Genomic DNA, 16757 nt, shown 5'->3' with positions numbered 1-16757 from the left:
CTGCTCCTATACAGTACCTGCTTTACGGTCAAAGTGATGAACTTTAGGTGCACTTTACTGCAATGAGAGAAAGCAAAGAAGAGCCCTAACACAGGATGGAAGGAATGAAGACTTTCCCCCATTTGGCATGCATTCCCTAAATGCACACTCAGTTTTTCCTAAAACAGCTCAGTTATGTTATCCAAATCCATTCAGACATTTGAGTTTAAACAGTCACACAGACTATGAACAGGAACACCTCTAGAAGTCTAGGTCTAGAAGTCTTAGTTCTACTACCTAGATGCTATGGTACGTAGCATTGCAAGTCATTATCAACAAATGTCTGCTACAATTTCCAAAAACAAACCACAACAAAAGAAAATCCCTAAGAGATATTTCACAGCTAAGATCCGAAGGTCAATAGAGCACCTCTGTTAATTACAGTGCGAAATAAGGTTGCTGATGAGCAGTTGTGGCCTCTGTTCGCAATCATGGCACTGCTGCAATTATCAGTGTTGAGCAGCTGGCTAGACTGTCAAGCCATCAGAGGGAAAATGAAAATAAAGATATGGCCACTCAATTTCAGACACTGAACTGTGTCAGCCTCATAGATATTGGGATGTCTGTTCGTGGAGACACATGGATACATCTCTTGCCACGACAGTGTAGACAATAAACCTTGTTACTTTGCTAGTTAAGTCAAACTTACTGCAGCTCGTTTGAAAGTTGCAGCCTACCACAAATCAATCAGAAATGTAAAACCTACATTACTGAAATTCAGGAAACTATTCAATAGACCACATATGTTAATATCTAAGTGAAACAATAAACATGGTTTATTGAAACCATCATCATTAATTTATTTAATCAGAACTGAGAGTACCGCTAATAGACTTTCTGGCATGAAATTATACTTAGGACTCCCTACAACTCAGAATGGTGTGTCAAGGGTTGGACATTATACAGAAATAATGTCCTGCTGAGCTAGTGCACATCACTACAGACACTGACTTGCACCCATTGCTGCACACTAAGAGACATTAGGAAATCACTTAATATTAAAATGGTCAGCCACTAGCTTTGCATCCAAATATTTTTCTTAAATACATGCAACAATGTATACCTGCCTGCCTTAATTGTTAATTGTAATGGACTGTCTATTTACTGTCAGCAGAACACAATAAAGTTCAAACGAGCAGAACTCTAGAAGTGTACACATGTATAATCAGGTATTGCCTAGAATAATTGATCAAATAAAGTATTTGTTCCAGAGTACTGCTTATTTGAAGGTGATTTAAATCTGATGTTTTGTTTGTTTTTATTGTGTGTTTTTTGTTTATTTATGAGGTCAATCTGCACAAAAAATGGACTTGCTGTTGCTATTGATGTGGCAAGGATAAGAGACAAAGAGGTAGGCAGCAGATCCAGAGATGTTCCTGCTCATATTCTGCCATTTTTGTTTTGTTTTCATTGCTTATGTGAAATGTCAAACAAAATTTCACAATAGCTTCAATGTTGAATAGACAGACAAAACATTTGTTTTCATAGGTTCAGTTTGGTGACTGTTCCAGTGTTAAATTTTCTTAAATTTACTCCTTAATTTCAACCTCTTCCGCAACCTTCTGTACTGTTACCTGACGAAGATTCCTTGTTACTTTGACATCATGCCAATCATTGTCATTAAATTTCCCATTGACTGGCTCCACCAACGCTTCAAAGGCCCCGGAACCCAAATTAATGACGAGCGAGACCGCCCCGTTTTTCAGTGCCAGATTGACATAGTCTGCCGATTTGCCCGTGTGGAGCATCAGTCCGTTCCTTTGGAGGGTTCTGAACGAGAGCGTGATTTCGTCGCTGCTGCTTTGAATGGGGTTCAGGGACAAGTCGTAGCAGAAGTATTCCGATCCTTTGAAGGTTGCAACATATTCTTCTTTGCCTGGATAAGAAGACACAAAGAGAGAAAGAAAAGAGAGATAGCTGAGTTTCTTACAAAAAAGAACCATAAAACAGTATTTGCATCTATTTAAAATAAACAGTTTACAAGAGCAAAGATAACCAAGGTTGAAAATAACCCTTCCACCTAGACTTGCAAGAGCATTGAAGCAACATTCAGTGTAAATACAATGACAATTCACACGTGGGGATGCATACATGTTTGAACCCGAAACCTTCCTACAGTCTCTCCATCACTGAAGCTCAGCGGTGCTCCCAGGAGCCCCAAGGTGAAACACAATCGCTCTGGGTCTTCAACCACAACCACAGCCTCAGTAACGATGACTTCGGCGACTGCCATCTGTAAACAGCTTTGCACATGCCAAGACATAACCCCTCCGGTGCACAGCCGTCGAGCTCAGCGCAAACGCACGACGTGCCGAGTGCTTTCTGCTTGATGTCTCTTCCCACAAAGCGGATTGTTTACCTTATCTGGCACCATTGTGTGCTTGAATGAGAGGTATAATGCCGGAGGCAGTTTCCAGGGTCTTACACTGTATTTACCCACAACTTGCCCATTAATCTCAAGCAATACAAGCCTGCTTACAAAGGGAGGGAGAGAAAGAACAATTACGCATGGATGCGAAAAAACTGCATTTGACACCACAAGAGCCCCATTTCTCACAAGGTAACCATTCTATTTGTGTGGTGGCAGAAGCTGGCCATTGTGGTTTTGTGTTTTGGACGGTTATGCACACACAGTGTGTGGTCATAATTTCAGTAGGACTAAACAACTGCTCTCTGAGCGGCACTGCAGCGCTGGGCGTTGGGTTAAATTTGTGGGTTTGACATTGCATTGTTCGTCAACTCTCAAGGAGACCTAATTAAAATAAGCAGCTGTCTGTGGTGCCGTAAACTAGAACATGTAAACATGGCGGATGTGTGTTATAAACTAGCAGCAACATCTGCTGAAGCTCTTCTGTCTGCCTGGGGGGACAAGGGCTCACAGCATAATACTGGGCGCTAAGCTAAAACACACACACACACACAGAGACCCACACAGACAGACCCACACAGACAGACCCACATAGACACACACACACACACACACACACACACACACACACACACACACACACACACAAACATGCTCACAGTTTTATTAGCATGAATAAACAAATCTGGAGGGGGAAAAAACATAATACCAAAACAAATCCAAGGTCAGCATTCCAGATGAATGACAGTACTATCTGCTAACAAAAGAGGTTATCCAATCCTAGGTACAATAGGGATCTCAACAAGAAACAGTGAACATGGGTTAGATAAGACAGACTGAGGTGTATTTATGGGCCACTCTTAACTTTGTACTCGGCTGTCCAAGTGATTGATCACCGTCAATATGACTGACAGATGTCTGCCAAGGCTACATCTTCCCCAAACCCCTTCCATCTGATTTTATCTAAACCTCCTTGCATGCACGCCATCTCTCTTGCCTTCTCTCTCTCTCTCTCTCTATCTCTCTCTCCCATACCCATACACACACACGCACACGCACACTCATTCATTTTCAGGGCTTTTTTGCTCAGTCCACTGCACTGCAGCCAATCAATACTGTTAAAGACTGCAGCCTGCGCCGTGGCATATGTGTGTGTGTGTGTGTGTGTGTGTGTGTGTGTGTGCAGTCAAACATATTGTTCCTATTCAGTCGAATCAGTGGCTGGCTACTTCCAGAGCTGTCTATCCAATAGGAAGCAAGGCATACGAGTCCTCTCATTAGTCTGATAATGTGACTGTGGAAACGTGCTGATGCCCTCCAAGACATCAGGGCCCTTTGGCGGATGCTCTTGCATAGATGAGAACAGCGTTATCTCCATGCTACGGCCGAGCTAAACGCTATCTCGGTCACGTGGATGGAATTGGCAGCGATATAAGAGCATATTATAATAGGAGCAGCTCTAAGAGCAATAGAGGGCTGACCTCTCGGGTCAGCGATGTTGCTGTTAAAGGCTATTCCAAATGCGCTTTCAAAATCAAACATGCAAGTCTCGGACTCTCCAGAACAACATCAGACAGACTTTATAATTCCCTCCGTAAATGGAAAGCGCCACTCTGAAAAATGGCATTTCTGAATGAACATGCACACTCTGTTTGGGTTCATTATGTCCTCTCAACTGAAACTACCCCTTTCGCCATATCGATTAATGTTGATTGCTATTTAATAACACCCATAATTATAAGTGGCAGTTGCTTTTGCTGGTAATTAATGAACTGGTTGGATTTGTGCACCTGTGGTTCAGGAGATAGCACATGTATTGATTGGGCCGAGGTTGTAAAATTACCGACTACTCAAATCCAATTACAGACAGAAAAATGGGACACGGGTACTGTGGCGCATGGCATTTGAGTGCCAGAGCACAGCAAAACACGAGGCAGAATATTTGCTCTCTGCTGCTTGTGAGGGCACGGCGACAGCGTCGGCGTCCACGACTCCTGACAGTCACTCATTACCAAGTACAAAGTGACGAGCAACGAGATGTCAACAGCGCGGGCCACCACTGTTGCTAAAGGTTGAGGTCAAGGTGTGACACTAACAAGAGGGTTGAGTCATCTTCTAGGTCACGCTCACATAAACTGGACAGAGATGTCACTGCCTCTCATGGCTCCGTTGTAGGAAGGCTGCCCATTATGATCAGTGCTTCACACCGCTTCCAAATATGCAATATGCATTTCAAGACGCCTTCTGATGACTAAGTCCTTTATGTAACCAACAACCTACAAGTCTTCCTGAATTTGATTTGTAATTTATTCAGACAATGAGACACTGCACTATTGCATGAATGCAATGAAAAGAAAAAAACAGCGATATTGGATGGATGCTTAAACAGAATCATTTGACAGCAAATTCACCTGAAAAAAACACCTGAACACCACAGTAAAGCAACTTTCAATACAAATTTAAAAAGAGTCTTCGTGAGCTGCTTAGGGTTTTTAAAGAGGATTTCACTGTTATCTGACGGCCGACACATCTGATCAGGATCATTCTAGTCAGTGACTGAAGACAGATGTTTTGTTCTCCGTATTTAATAGCATGTTTATTTTTACTTGTTTATTTGTTTTTGGAGAATTCACATTGCCTAGCATATGATGTGTCAAAACATAATAAGCATCACCACAGGATGCAGGTAAGACAAAATTCAAAATATATATTAAACAACAAAGGACCTGTATATTATACAGTACAGCTTACAGTACTTGCTTCTTTGGCTGTTTCTGTAAGTCACCCAAAGCACTCTGCATGTCAGTGACTGACAATCTGTAAGTCAAAAAAAAAAAAACACAGAAAACAAACCACCTCTGGTCACTTGCTGACTAACTGTGCTGTATCAATGCGTGTCAGCTGATCAGCTGTATTTAGTAGATGTTCTATTAAAAATGTCCTCCTCTTTTACCACAGGTTGACCTGACATCTTTGTGCTCACTACACAGGTGATAATGGCAAACAATTGTCAAAGGTCAGGGAAGACAACCTGGTGAGAAAGGGAGACATTTACATACGGATGACCCTTAGGGTGCTGGCATATTTCTGACACAATCCATTATGGAGACAAAAATAGGGCGCATTAACACTGCCCTCTTTTACTGACACTCTAAAGCAGATCCTACAGCCTTCCTTTGTCAGCCATCACTTTCACCATGCTTTCACGCCATCTCTTTTTCACACTCCCTCCTTCTCCCTTTCCCTCCATCTCTCTCTCTCTCTCTCTCTCTCTATCATGTCAAGTCACACCTCCATCTTAGAACCCCCTTTCCTCCACTCTCAGAGAAGGAGAGCTTTCTCCCTTCCACTCCCGCAGCTTGTGCTCAGGTTCAGGGGAAGTTCAGCATGCTAACATGTGGGGATATCTAAGAGTATCTAAGGTGATCAAGAGCTGCACAGACAAGACAGAAAGCATGAAAAGGAAATGGGAAAAAGCTAGGTATAAATGCATAAAGCATTCACAGAGCATCCACATTAGTTTCTTTCTATCTTTTTTAAAAATTCTTATTTGGTGCATCATCCTTCCTCCTGTTTACCCCCATCTCAGTATTTCTCTCCAGCATCCAACATGATTGACATACTATTACAATGATAGGGCTGTTAATGTCAGGCAGCCTCTCTAAGCTGCTTACATCATGGGGAAGAGGTAGCCTTTCTAGAGTGCTGCCTCCTCTGAGGTATCCTTTATTAATGGTGACCTTCACATTTTCTGTAAAAGAAAACAGCAGAGAGGAAACATCTCAAATTTATCTGAGCTGTGGGATACTGTAGAAATATTTCCCCTCAATTATGTAGGCACAGGGTGGGTATCCCTCAATTATTCATTAATGTTGGCATCAAAACAAAGCCAGAACCAAAGCATGAGTTTAATGAAGATACAAATCAAACTAATGTCTCCTCAACTCCAAAACAAAACAGCCTGAATACTTCAAGGCAAAGGAAAAGACACCCTGCACCACACAGACACGAATATCATGCACACAGACACACATGCACACGTACACGCGCATGCACACACACACACACACACACACACACACACACACACACACACACACACACACACACACACACACACACACACACACACACACACACACACACCTAGAGCCATTGTGCGCCAAATCTCCCCATTAGTCATGCTGAGAAATATGACTGTGGAAGCCTCCCTGGAGGACAGTTTCATATGCATGCAAAGGTGTTACTGTGTGCCACTCCAATCAACATGAAATACAAACGTGACCTTGCTTCAAAGGCAAACTATTAGTTATCATAGCACAATATGGATACAATATGGACACCCCTTACAAAATATGTATAATGGGTGTTTATGAATGCATAAACTGGATATAGCATCTCTCTGAAACACTCCATGTGGATGTATCTTGTCAGTTTGTTTGGATACATTAGTGTGTGTGTGTGTGTGTGTGTGTGTGTGTGTGTGTGTGTGTGTGTGTGTGTGTGTGTGTGTGTGTTAGGATAGGTTAGGGTGACATGGTAGAGCAAGCACTGACTTACAGGCGGTGCTTCAGTGATGTCACTACCTGTGGCTAATTGGGTAACACCCAAAGCACACCTGTTCTGGCAATCAGGAGAACGAGCACAATTGGTATGACACAAACAGTAGCACTAGCGTGTAGGGTAGCTGTTGGGTTCTTTCTGTGGTTTGTTTGCGTTGCGAGTGCGGAAGGCCTTTAGTAATTATACAAAACCTAGAACGCGAAAGGCTTGGGCCTGCACCGCGTTGTAAAAGTGTGTGTGTGTGTGTGTGTGTGTGTGTGTTTATGTGTGTATGTGTGTGTACCTGCATATGTGTGCAAGCGTGTAGGTGTGCTTGTTTTACAGTATGAATAATACAGTACTTTCACTTTTAACAGTTTCTGTTCTATACTTGACACACAAACTTTGCAGATTGTGCCATGATGTTACCAATGACTGCTGTGCAAGGGTTGCACTGCCCCAGACCCTGAAAGTTGATCATGTTTTGGTCAGTGCAATAGACGTGCTGTTGCGTGCGTTGTCAGTGAGCTGACACAAGCTCTGACGAATGCCTTTGTAATGAGGTGTATGTCGTGAGAAGTGTGATTTATGCTTTACATAAAGATACATTTATGCTGTCACCTTGACTGCCAACAGTGGCAGTCACCTCGGAGAGGCTGCCTTAATTACCAGAGTTAAATAAATTGCTCATTAGCCAAGCAGTGTGGGGCTGTGCTTATGACTCTGACATTAGAATTGATTTCACACATTTCTTCTGCCCTGTGTGAGTATATCCAGCAGTGATGGCATGCAAGCATGTGAGCACAGACTGCACTAAGGTAATTATAACGGGGCTGTCTAAAGAAAACTGTGCTGCTTTCCGTATGAAAGATGACAAAATTAACTTGGAAAAACCTAAGGGTTTCAGAGAAGCCTCACACTTTTCCTCAAAAACAAACACTTCCTTGTAATGTCCACTACACTAACACTGTGGCACTACAGAGGGGAAGCTCCAAAATTTCTGTTTTGGAGAGCAAAGGAGCTGTGTGTGTGTGTGTGAGAGAGAGAGAGAGAGAGAGAGAGAGAGAGAGAGAGCACAAGGACAGCCCGAGAACGCTGGAGCCAACACAGGAGTCAGCAGGATCAGATACGAGGACGACTCCCCAGCCTAATTGGCATTCTCGCGGTCAGGTGGCGAGGCAACCCATTCCCTAGGATGAGCTCCAGGGTGGGGAGAGACACATCCTCCCAGCAGACCTGTGTGAAGTGTCTCTCTCGCTCTCTCTCTCTCTCTCTCTCTCTCTCTCTCTCTCTCTCTCTCTCTCTCTCTCTCTCTCTCTCTCTGTGTTTTGGCTGAGTGGATGTGTGGGCATTCAAGAAGCTCTCTAAAAAGGAAACTGGGCTTGCAAACACAAAAAGTGCTGCCTCCTAGCAAAGCTTTTTGTGCGTATGCCTATATACTTTTGAGACTGTGGGGAGTAGTACTTTGGAAGTGCCTGGAAGATATTAAGATATTACTATCTTAACTATAAGTGTACAAGTATCAAAACACTAAATACTAGTTTCATTCTGCAATAATCCTGTCAAATGACTGTAGCTCTGCAGTGTGAATGGGTACAGTGGACACCCACATAAACATTAACCAATCAAGAAGACAGGAAGGTAATGTGTTACCCAACCAAGTGATAACCTCCATATCCTTTGCTTTTGAACATGGCTGTCCCATTGCTGTGTGAATCTCTGCTGGGTTAAATGTTCTGCCATCGAGCTGCCATATTGGACCATTTTAGTCTTTGCCCCTGACACGCGCTGGTTTCCTCATCCGCAAGTCGAGCTGCGAGGTGATGAGGCATGTCAGGGCCAAGAAGTAATTCAGTGGCTTTTAACGAGCTCTAATTGCGGCGAGGGTCTGTTTCTGGCAGATTTCTGCTCAGCGTTTGCCGTCACGCCTCGACTCGGAGAAATGGGACACGTTTTCTCCCTCTGTCTGACACCAAAGGAATACATGATAAAGCACTAGGCTCCCAGACAGCAAACGCTCGCGCACAGACACTAAAAATGGCAGCACAATTCCCCCACGGCCCATATAAGCTAAATATCAGCATTTGCATTGGAGCCGAGACAAAGCCTGTTTTACGAGGCGTTTATGGAGCGTTCTAAGACGCTGCAATGACACAGCGCTGATTGAGGGCTTTCCTTGCCTCTGATCTGGGCTTGGTGAGCGTAGAGGCAGGCTCGTACCACAAGGTCCTCGCAACGCAGCAGGGTCGTAATGTTGTCAACACAGTTTCATGCCAATAGCTTGAATGTGACTGGCGCCATAATACACTGAAAATGCTTGGCTCAGAATGAACACTGCAGCTAGACCCCCCCCCCCACACACACACACACACTTCAGACACCCTGACAAGTTTGATTAAAAAAATGTCATCCTGACTTAGCTCATCTTTGTCACATTAAGTACAGAACAAGAATAATTGGAAGGGAATCCAATTAAATTTGCAGAGGCCTTAATAAGTTTTGGGAGGTTAGAATGGAAAAGGGCCTCTGGAACATCTAACAGACACAAGTCCATGCTGACATTTTACCTTCTCCAGTGTGTCCAATACCATTCACAATTTGACATTTCACCTAACAGACAGTGAAATTCACTAATAGGGATGAACCATCCAAGCAAAAATCAGACATCTCAAACTGGCATTTTCAGAGCTTTCCTCCTCATTAACAGTGTTGGCTGGAGAGAGGGAGAGAACCCCAATCATCAACGGGTTCTCCCTCCAAACAAAACAAATTACAGCTATAGTACAATAAGTCTGTGTTGCATACATATACTGTACAAAGTATCTTGATGAGATAGGATAAAACAATGTGCAATACTTTAGAAGTACTGTATTACAGCTGGAAAAAATGATGGCTGAAAACAAATGATAATGGATGAAAATGTATATAAAAAAAGTAAAAAATAAATGTAACATAAAAATCTGCAAAACTTTAAACCATCAAATCAAACTTTTGAGAGTGTCGGCATTAAAAGTTTAGCTGGGTAAGCTTATGCCATTTTATAACAGCGATAAAATTCCTAAAGCATCTCCTAAATTCTAGTGGCCTGAAACTATGCCAACAGCCTCTTTCTCAACATCCTGGCCCAGTTTTGTTAATAAGGCAAATTGTAAAACATGTCTTGCAAATATGTAATGTTCTCTCCCATCTGACCACACATTTGTATTCTACCACAAACAAGGATGTGGAAGGACTAGATACAACAACTTGATAAAATCTGTTGGACTTGGAAATCCCCATAAATTAGGCTGTCTATTTGTGGTTCAAGGGATTCCCTGCACTTTTATGGGTGAAAATAATCCATCTCCTGCATTGCCATAACAATCTAAGAAATATAAAAACTAGAATTTCCAATGATCTGTTGGAGTGTCAGTGCACAGCACTTTAATATACATAAGGTTTTCCTTACTGCAATACCCCCCAAAAAGAGCACTGTTTAAACCAATCATTTGATCACTATTTCTCAGTCTCAACAGGCTGAGCTTCTGTGGTGAATCGGAGCCTAATTTCTGGGTTCGCTCTGAAAAACATCACGTGGCACTGAGACAGAATTGTTTGGGCACATTTCCATTTAATCTGCCTGCTTGGCAAGGTCACATCATCCAAGATGCAGCGGGGCGCCAGCGGGGTGGTATCGGAGAATACAGGATGGGCACTCTTTAAACGGAAGAGATCCTGTGATCTCCTCTCCATACCACTGGCCACTCAACCATCTCAACAAACACAGAATCATTTTCTGAAATGATAGTGGCCACATTTACATTGATGCAATCAATTTACATCAAATTACATGATAAATCAATTTACATTCAAATGAATTGCCTTGGTTTAGTAAATATGTTTTAACAGCTAAAATGATACAAAACATAGTAGCAGCACTGCAAGCAATGACACACTGCTGTAGTGTCAGGTAACACATTCCTAATTCAACTTAAATAGAATGTTTGACACATGCTGGGAAAAAAATCCATAATCCTTCCCTGACACAAAGTCAATGCCTTCACAACTTCAAAGACTAAAGAGTCCTCTTCACTCGCACCTACACTGTACAAGGACACCTGGGAATCCTTCGCACATCTACCTGTGCAGCGATGAACACGGCACTGTCAGGGAAAAGGTTTCTAAGGCTCTACATCTCAGCCGAGTCTCCATCAGCCACATTTTCTGACTTGTGGCCTCAGTTGATTATAAATTATATATTCTAATTTGCACAATGATCTAATGGTTATTTTAAAGAAAAGCAAGTGAATAGTCAGATAGATAGATAGATAGATAGATACTTTATTGATCCCCAGGGGAAATTCAAGACTAGTCATGACTACAGACCTTATTTCCATTTGCACAGTGAATGCCGAGGTCTCTCTCTCTCTCTCTCTCTCTCTCTCTCTCTCTCTCTCTCTCTCTCTCTCTATCTTGATTCTTTCACTCATTCTCCTCCTCCCTCCACCCTCCACCACCACCAGCACCACCCCTCCCCCTGCTCGTCCACACCCTGGTGGAGAGGTGGTCGTTCATCTCGGGGAAGATGCTGACCCGGCCCTGGGAAATGACTCACTTTGTCATGTTACTGTTTCAGCAGGGCGCTCTGGTCCCTGCCCGCTGATGAGAGACCAAGGTCAGGCCCGTGTCGGCACGTCCGCGCTGCCACTCCGCTTGTCACGGAGGCCCTGAGAGATGTGAGGGGCGGCCGAGGGGTAAGGGCGAGAACGCGGGGCCACACCGAGGGCTGGACAGGGCTGAGCCGAGCCAAGGCAGGACCACACCAAGCAGTGCCTCGCCAGTTGTCAAAGATCATGTTTTATCGAGAACGGTGTTGGCGGTGGTGGTGGCCGTGGTGGGGGCAGGGATGACTGAGGGCGAAAGAAGAAGGGAAGAAAAAAAATGTTGGACTGGTAAAAAAAAGAGATGAGCACGCACTTTGTCTCGTCCGCTTTTGAAAGGGCTTGATAGATGGAGACACTTTATTGCTGGGGTTCGCGCAATGTTTGTGTCCTGCGCCCAAAGCCAGACATTGTGACGGTGTGTGCAGATGACTGGCAGTTACTGCAACAGCTTTTGTGGAGGAGCTGTAAATTCTACAAAAATGTAAACCTGTAAACTCCTATATCTTCTCCAGCCAGGAAAATGTCCCCCTCTCAAAAGAAAAAGAAAACAAACACTCAGTATGTTTCCCTTTCTCAATGTTACCTAATTCACATTTACAATGCAATTTCACATAGCATCCCCACATACCTGAGCTCTGTTTGTGTTTTCTTCTCTCTATCCTTCCTTGCCTTCCTCTCTTTTCAACTTCTTCCTCAGTCCATCCCACCCATTAGGGACCGCGCTATCGCTGCTAGCCTCCTCTAATGCCAGCAGGGACCAAACATTGGGGATAAAAGATATTCAGGCGCACGCGGTGCCAAGCGGAAGAGAGCGAGCCGAGGCGAGCTGAGTTGAAATGTGTGGCTGTCACCAGCAGGGTCTCATGGCATAATTCAGTGCAGGGGGTCTTGCATTTAGCGCGCTAATTAGCGGCATTCACCGACGACAGAGGGGCTGTGCATGCGGCAGCCTTAATCAGAGAGTGAATTGAACAGCAGGGACCAGTGGAGGGGAGAGAAAGCCATTCGACACTGGAGGCACGGAGCTCTCCCTCCAGGCAGAAGAGAGTGAAGTGAATAGAGAGTGAGGCATTACCAGAGGGAAGGACGCTAGTGAGCAACAAATAAAGCCATACACAGACAGCTGTCGAAGTAAAAAACAAGGAAATAAGGAAAGGAAGGGTGTATCAGTATCGTTGGGTGATGTGCTGGCCACTGTATTGCAAGTCCACTAAATATAAGCAAATGCAATCTACTTTGAATTAAGACTATTACTGTAATTGGACTTCATGATCTTATAAAATAAGCTATGGCCCCTTCTTTTGTCATGAGTATTTATTTTTGTTTAGACCACAAATAAGCACACTCAGTTATTAAAAGGCCTTAGACCTCATCTCCAGGGCGGAACATCATAACAACTAGAAAAAATCACTTTTAATTAGAGGCTTTAATTTAGATCTTTTCAAGTCTTAAGCCACAAGAGCCTTTAATCAATATCAAATGTTTCTTGTTGATGTTTGTGTATTCCTTCTGACAGACACTTCTGCATAAATATCCCCAAATTATATTTTTAAGTAGACATGGCATCAAAGAGAACAAAGTCTACAAACGAAGAAAAAGCATGGCGCAGAATTAGCTCATAACCAACAGAGACAAATCCACAAGGCGGTTGGTAGTGCACAAGGAGCCATATCCATGTGACAGTTAAAACTGAGCAGGGGACGTGTGTATGGCTCTACCATGACACACCGACGAGACAGAAACTTTTTTTTTTTTTTTTGGTGGGGGTCCTTCGTAGGCAGATACCATCAGGACCCTCGCCCAGACTGTCAAACCCATCTACCTATCCCACGCATCAAGCTAGCTGCCATAGTAAGCACAACTGTTTTTGCCATATGTCTCCCTGCTCTGCCAGGGCCCTCCAGCTTGAGCTGCTGTGAAGGGGCTGAGAGGAGAGGAGGGGATGGGGGTGCTAACTGCTGAGTTTGGAGGAGGCATACACTTACTTTTTATACTTTACTTATTTCCACAAGTCAAGTTTCATCAGGAATCCAATTTTCTGAAGCGTCCAACATCCAGTCCAAGCAATGAAAGCACCTCCATCTGGTTCATCATCAATGCCTGTGTCCAGGATGTTATAGTCATGAACCCAGAGTTGGAATTACACTATGACAATCGGGGGTCAACAGTCCCTATCAAAAGGCAGTTTTTTTCTTTTCAACTCAAATGTCAAGAGCCAATGTCACTTGCGTGTATTAAATCTAGCAATCACCACGAGTCTAGTAACTAAGGTAGGCATACACTCAGGTGTGCATGCACATCAATAGAGGATGAATAGCCTACAGTAGACACTGACAAGATTTAGCAGTAAAAGAACCAATATGCTGCAGGGAGGTTGTGCATACTACAGTATATTAGTGGGGGTCAGGGGGACAGAAATGCTATTTATATTACATAAGAATATATTGAATATTTCAATCCCCCCAGACTGTTGTTTTTATCTCTTTTTTGGGGTGTTCAGGTCCTAATCAGAGGGGTCAGACCCCCCTCCCCCCCCCCCCATCACCCCCATAATTCAAACTGTGCATGGAACACGTTAAAATGCATATCTGATCAAAAATACTGGGTATGGACTGAGACAGAATCAATAGACTAGATCCTTTACATTGGACGCTAGGTGGAGAAGGTGAGAGAGGAGAGCGCTGGCTCAGTGACCGTTGGCAGGAGGGGCCGACAGAATGAGATTTAGGCTACTACTGCTGAAGGGTCTTAAAAAGCCTCCTCTTCACCTTCTCCTGACCTCTTTCTCCTCCATTTGTTCTACCCTTTCATGGTAAACAGAGAGATGCAGAAAGTTCACCAGCTTCATTCACATCCAACTCCCCTGTGACCACCCTCCCCCCAACCCACCCCCGCCCCGCCATCCAAATAAAATGCCAGGGGCTAGTTTGGAACAAGCAGAGAGGCTTTGTGACAAAGGTTTTTATCCTGTTCTTTCTTTGCTTTTTTATGTTTTGTGTTTTTTTTTGTCCTGCCTTTCTGTCTCCTAATCTAAGAGAATAAGTCCACTGTACACTGTTTGCTTCTCTCTCTCTCTCCCCCCTCTCTCTCTCCCTCTCTTTCTCTCTCTATCTTTCTCTATTCTCTACCCCCCCTCTATCTCTCTCTACCCCTCTTCCTCTGTCCCCTAGTGGGGATATGTCTGTGCCAATCAGACCGGCAGCACGTCTGACCCCCTCATAAATTAATGTGATGTTCGCTCAGCCGTCTACCTTCTACCTATGGCATCTCACAGAGGATTCGGCCCCCTACCCTGATGTCCCCTGGGCATTGGTACTGGCCTCGGTGTGCTTCAGTACCTGTGTTTGCTAGCGTTTGCCACCCAGGGCGCCATCCCGCCAGCCTACCAGCCCCTTGCTGTGCACAGCTATTGGGGGGTGAAGGCGGTTGGCGGGGGGTGAGACACCAGAGAGACACTTCGAAAGACGTCTGAAAGGCCGACACACAGATGCATGTGTGCGTCACCATGGCCAACGTGAGGACTGCAGCCTCGCCTGGCTCTGTTGCTTGCCTCCTCTGCCTCTCAGTGTCTCTCTCTCTCTCTCTCTCTCTCTCTCTCTCTCTCTCTCTCTCTCTCTCTCTCTCTCTCTCACTCACTCTGCTGCTCTCCCTCCCACTTTCTTTCTCTCCAAACATCTCCTCTGTCTTTCTTTCCCTCTCTCTCTGTTACTCTCCCTTTCCGCTTCTTCCACTCCACACTCCTCTTCCCCTCTCTGTCTTTACCTCCCTCCCTCTCTCCCCCCCTCTCTCCTCTCCCTCCCCTCTCCCTCCCTATCTCCCTCCCCCTCTCCCTCCCCCTCTCCCTCCTCTCTCTCTTTCTTTCTCATCTGCAGTCTGTGGGCCCGAGACCGGCAGACCTCTTCTTGGCTGATGATGACTCATGGTCTGCCACCTCAGTCTCCCTTTTTCTTATCTCTGAGGGCCTCTCCGATTCTCTCTGTCTCCTTCTTCATGTCGCAAAGTTTACCTTTGAAGTTCGTTCGTAAGTTAACTATCTCTGTGGTGCCTTTTAAAGAAAACAGAAGCTCAAATGTTTAATTACTCAACAACACCCACTACACTATACATGTGTTAGTTTTCCCAGAGTGCAATGTGTTTATAAAATCACAATTCAGTAAAGCAGAACTAAAGCAACACTCCTGCACAGAATAAACCGCTTATTTCATTCTGCTCACATATTACCAGACAATTTGTGGATAGATAGATGAGTAGGCCTACACTAGGCCTACACCTTGCTCAAAACAGCAAGGACAGATGATCAGCCCCCAAAACGCTCACAGCAGATGATTTTCAAAAAGGCACAGAGCACTGGCCTTCAACGCGACAATCGCAGCTGGAAAATTCCATTTGATCTCGGCACGCCGCTCGTCAAAGTCCTCTCCCTCTGGTAACTTAAAAGCGCCATTTCCAAGAACTCGTCAGAGAACATGGAGTAATTCCATTTCCATCCCAATTCACACTGAATAATCGAGTAGTCGAGAGCTGCAAATATTGGTGCATTTTTAATGGCGGAGTTATTACAGGGCCGGCTGTACCCGAGGCCACTCTTTCACGGCCGTGTGTGGGAGCCAGGTGAGGGAGAGGCATTTGGGAGGGGGTGGGGTGGGGGTTGTGGTTGCAGCACTGACGCCTGATGTATACCGACAGGTCGAAGACAACTCCAACCTCACGCCAGCCCAAGGCAAGATACTCAGGTTAAACTGCCAGAGAACTTCGGCTAAAAGATGGGTGAGGTGTCTACGAGACTGAAGCTAAATCACACATACACACGTGCAAGCATACGCACACACACACACATATACAGATAGATACACACCCATGATGCATCACTAAATAGAGTAGGCATGAGAGTTTTCTATAATGAGTTACAAATGCTGGCATTTGCTTTTGAATAAACAAATGAATGAAACAATCAATAAATCAACAATGGATGGAAGGATGGATGGATGGATGGATTGATTGCTAAATGAATGAATAAATGTTTGTATGTTAATGTTAATGAATGTGAATGAAAAGAAAACATCTATTTTGACGTAGGTTTTTTATTTACCACTGCTGGCAGAAGGTTATCTTTCCTCGGTGACCTGCGGCTGATAGGCTACTTTGTCAAGGCAGAGTGACATCAA

At 44.3% G+C, this 16757-nt stretch overlaps 1 protein-coding gene across 2 annotated transcripts in view; it reads right to left on the bottom strand.

The window, feature by feature from the left end:
• LOC143123790 (neurexin-1a-like) overlaps positions 1-16757 on the bottom strand; it is a 262633-nt gene that overhangs the window by 183268 nt on the left and 62608 nt on the right. For both annotated transcript variants that reach the window (XM_076285071.1, XM_076285072.1), the window contains one exon: positions 1614-1956. In XM_076285071.1, the coding sequence (XP_076141186.1) occupies positions 1614-1956 (343 nt within the window). The remainder of the gene's footprint in view (positions 1-1613; positions 1957-16757) is intronic.

Source organism: Alosa pseudoharengus, unplaced genomic scaffold, assembly GCF_046254945.1.
Source record: "Alosa pseudoharengus isolate Yale_2024_CS ecotype anadromous, Long Island Sound unplaced genomic scaffold, YU_APseudo_1.1 YU_APseudo_1.1_scf_15, whole genome shotgun sequence".
Lineage (NCBI taxonomy): Eukaryota > Metazoa > Chordata > Actinopteri > Clupeiformes > Clupeidae > Alosa > Alosa pseudoharengus.
This window is presented reverse-complemented; position numbering and strand designations above follow the sequence as displayed.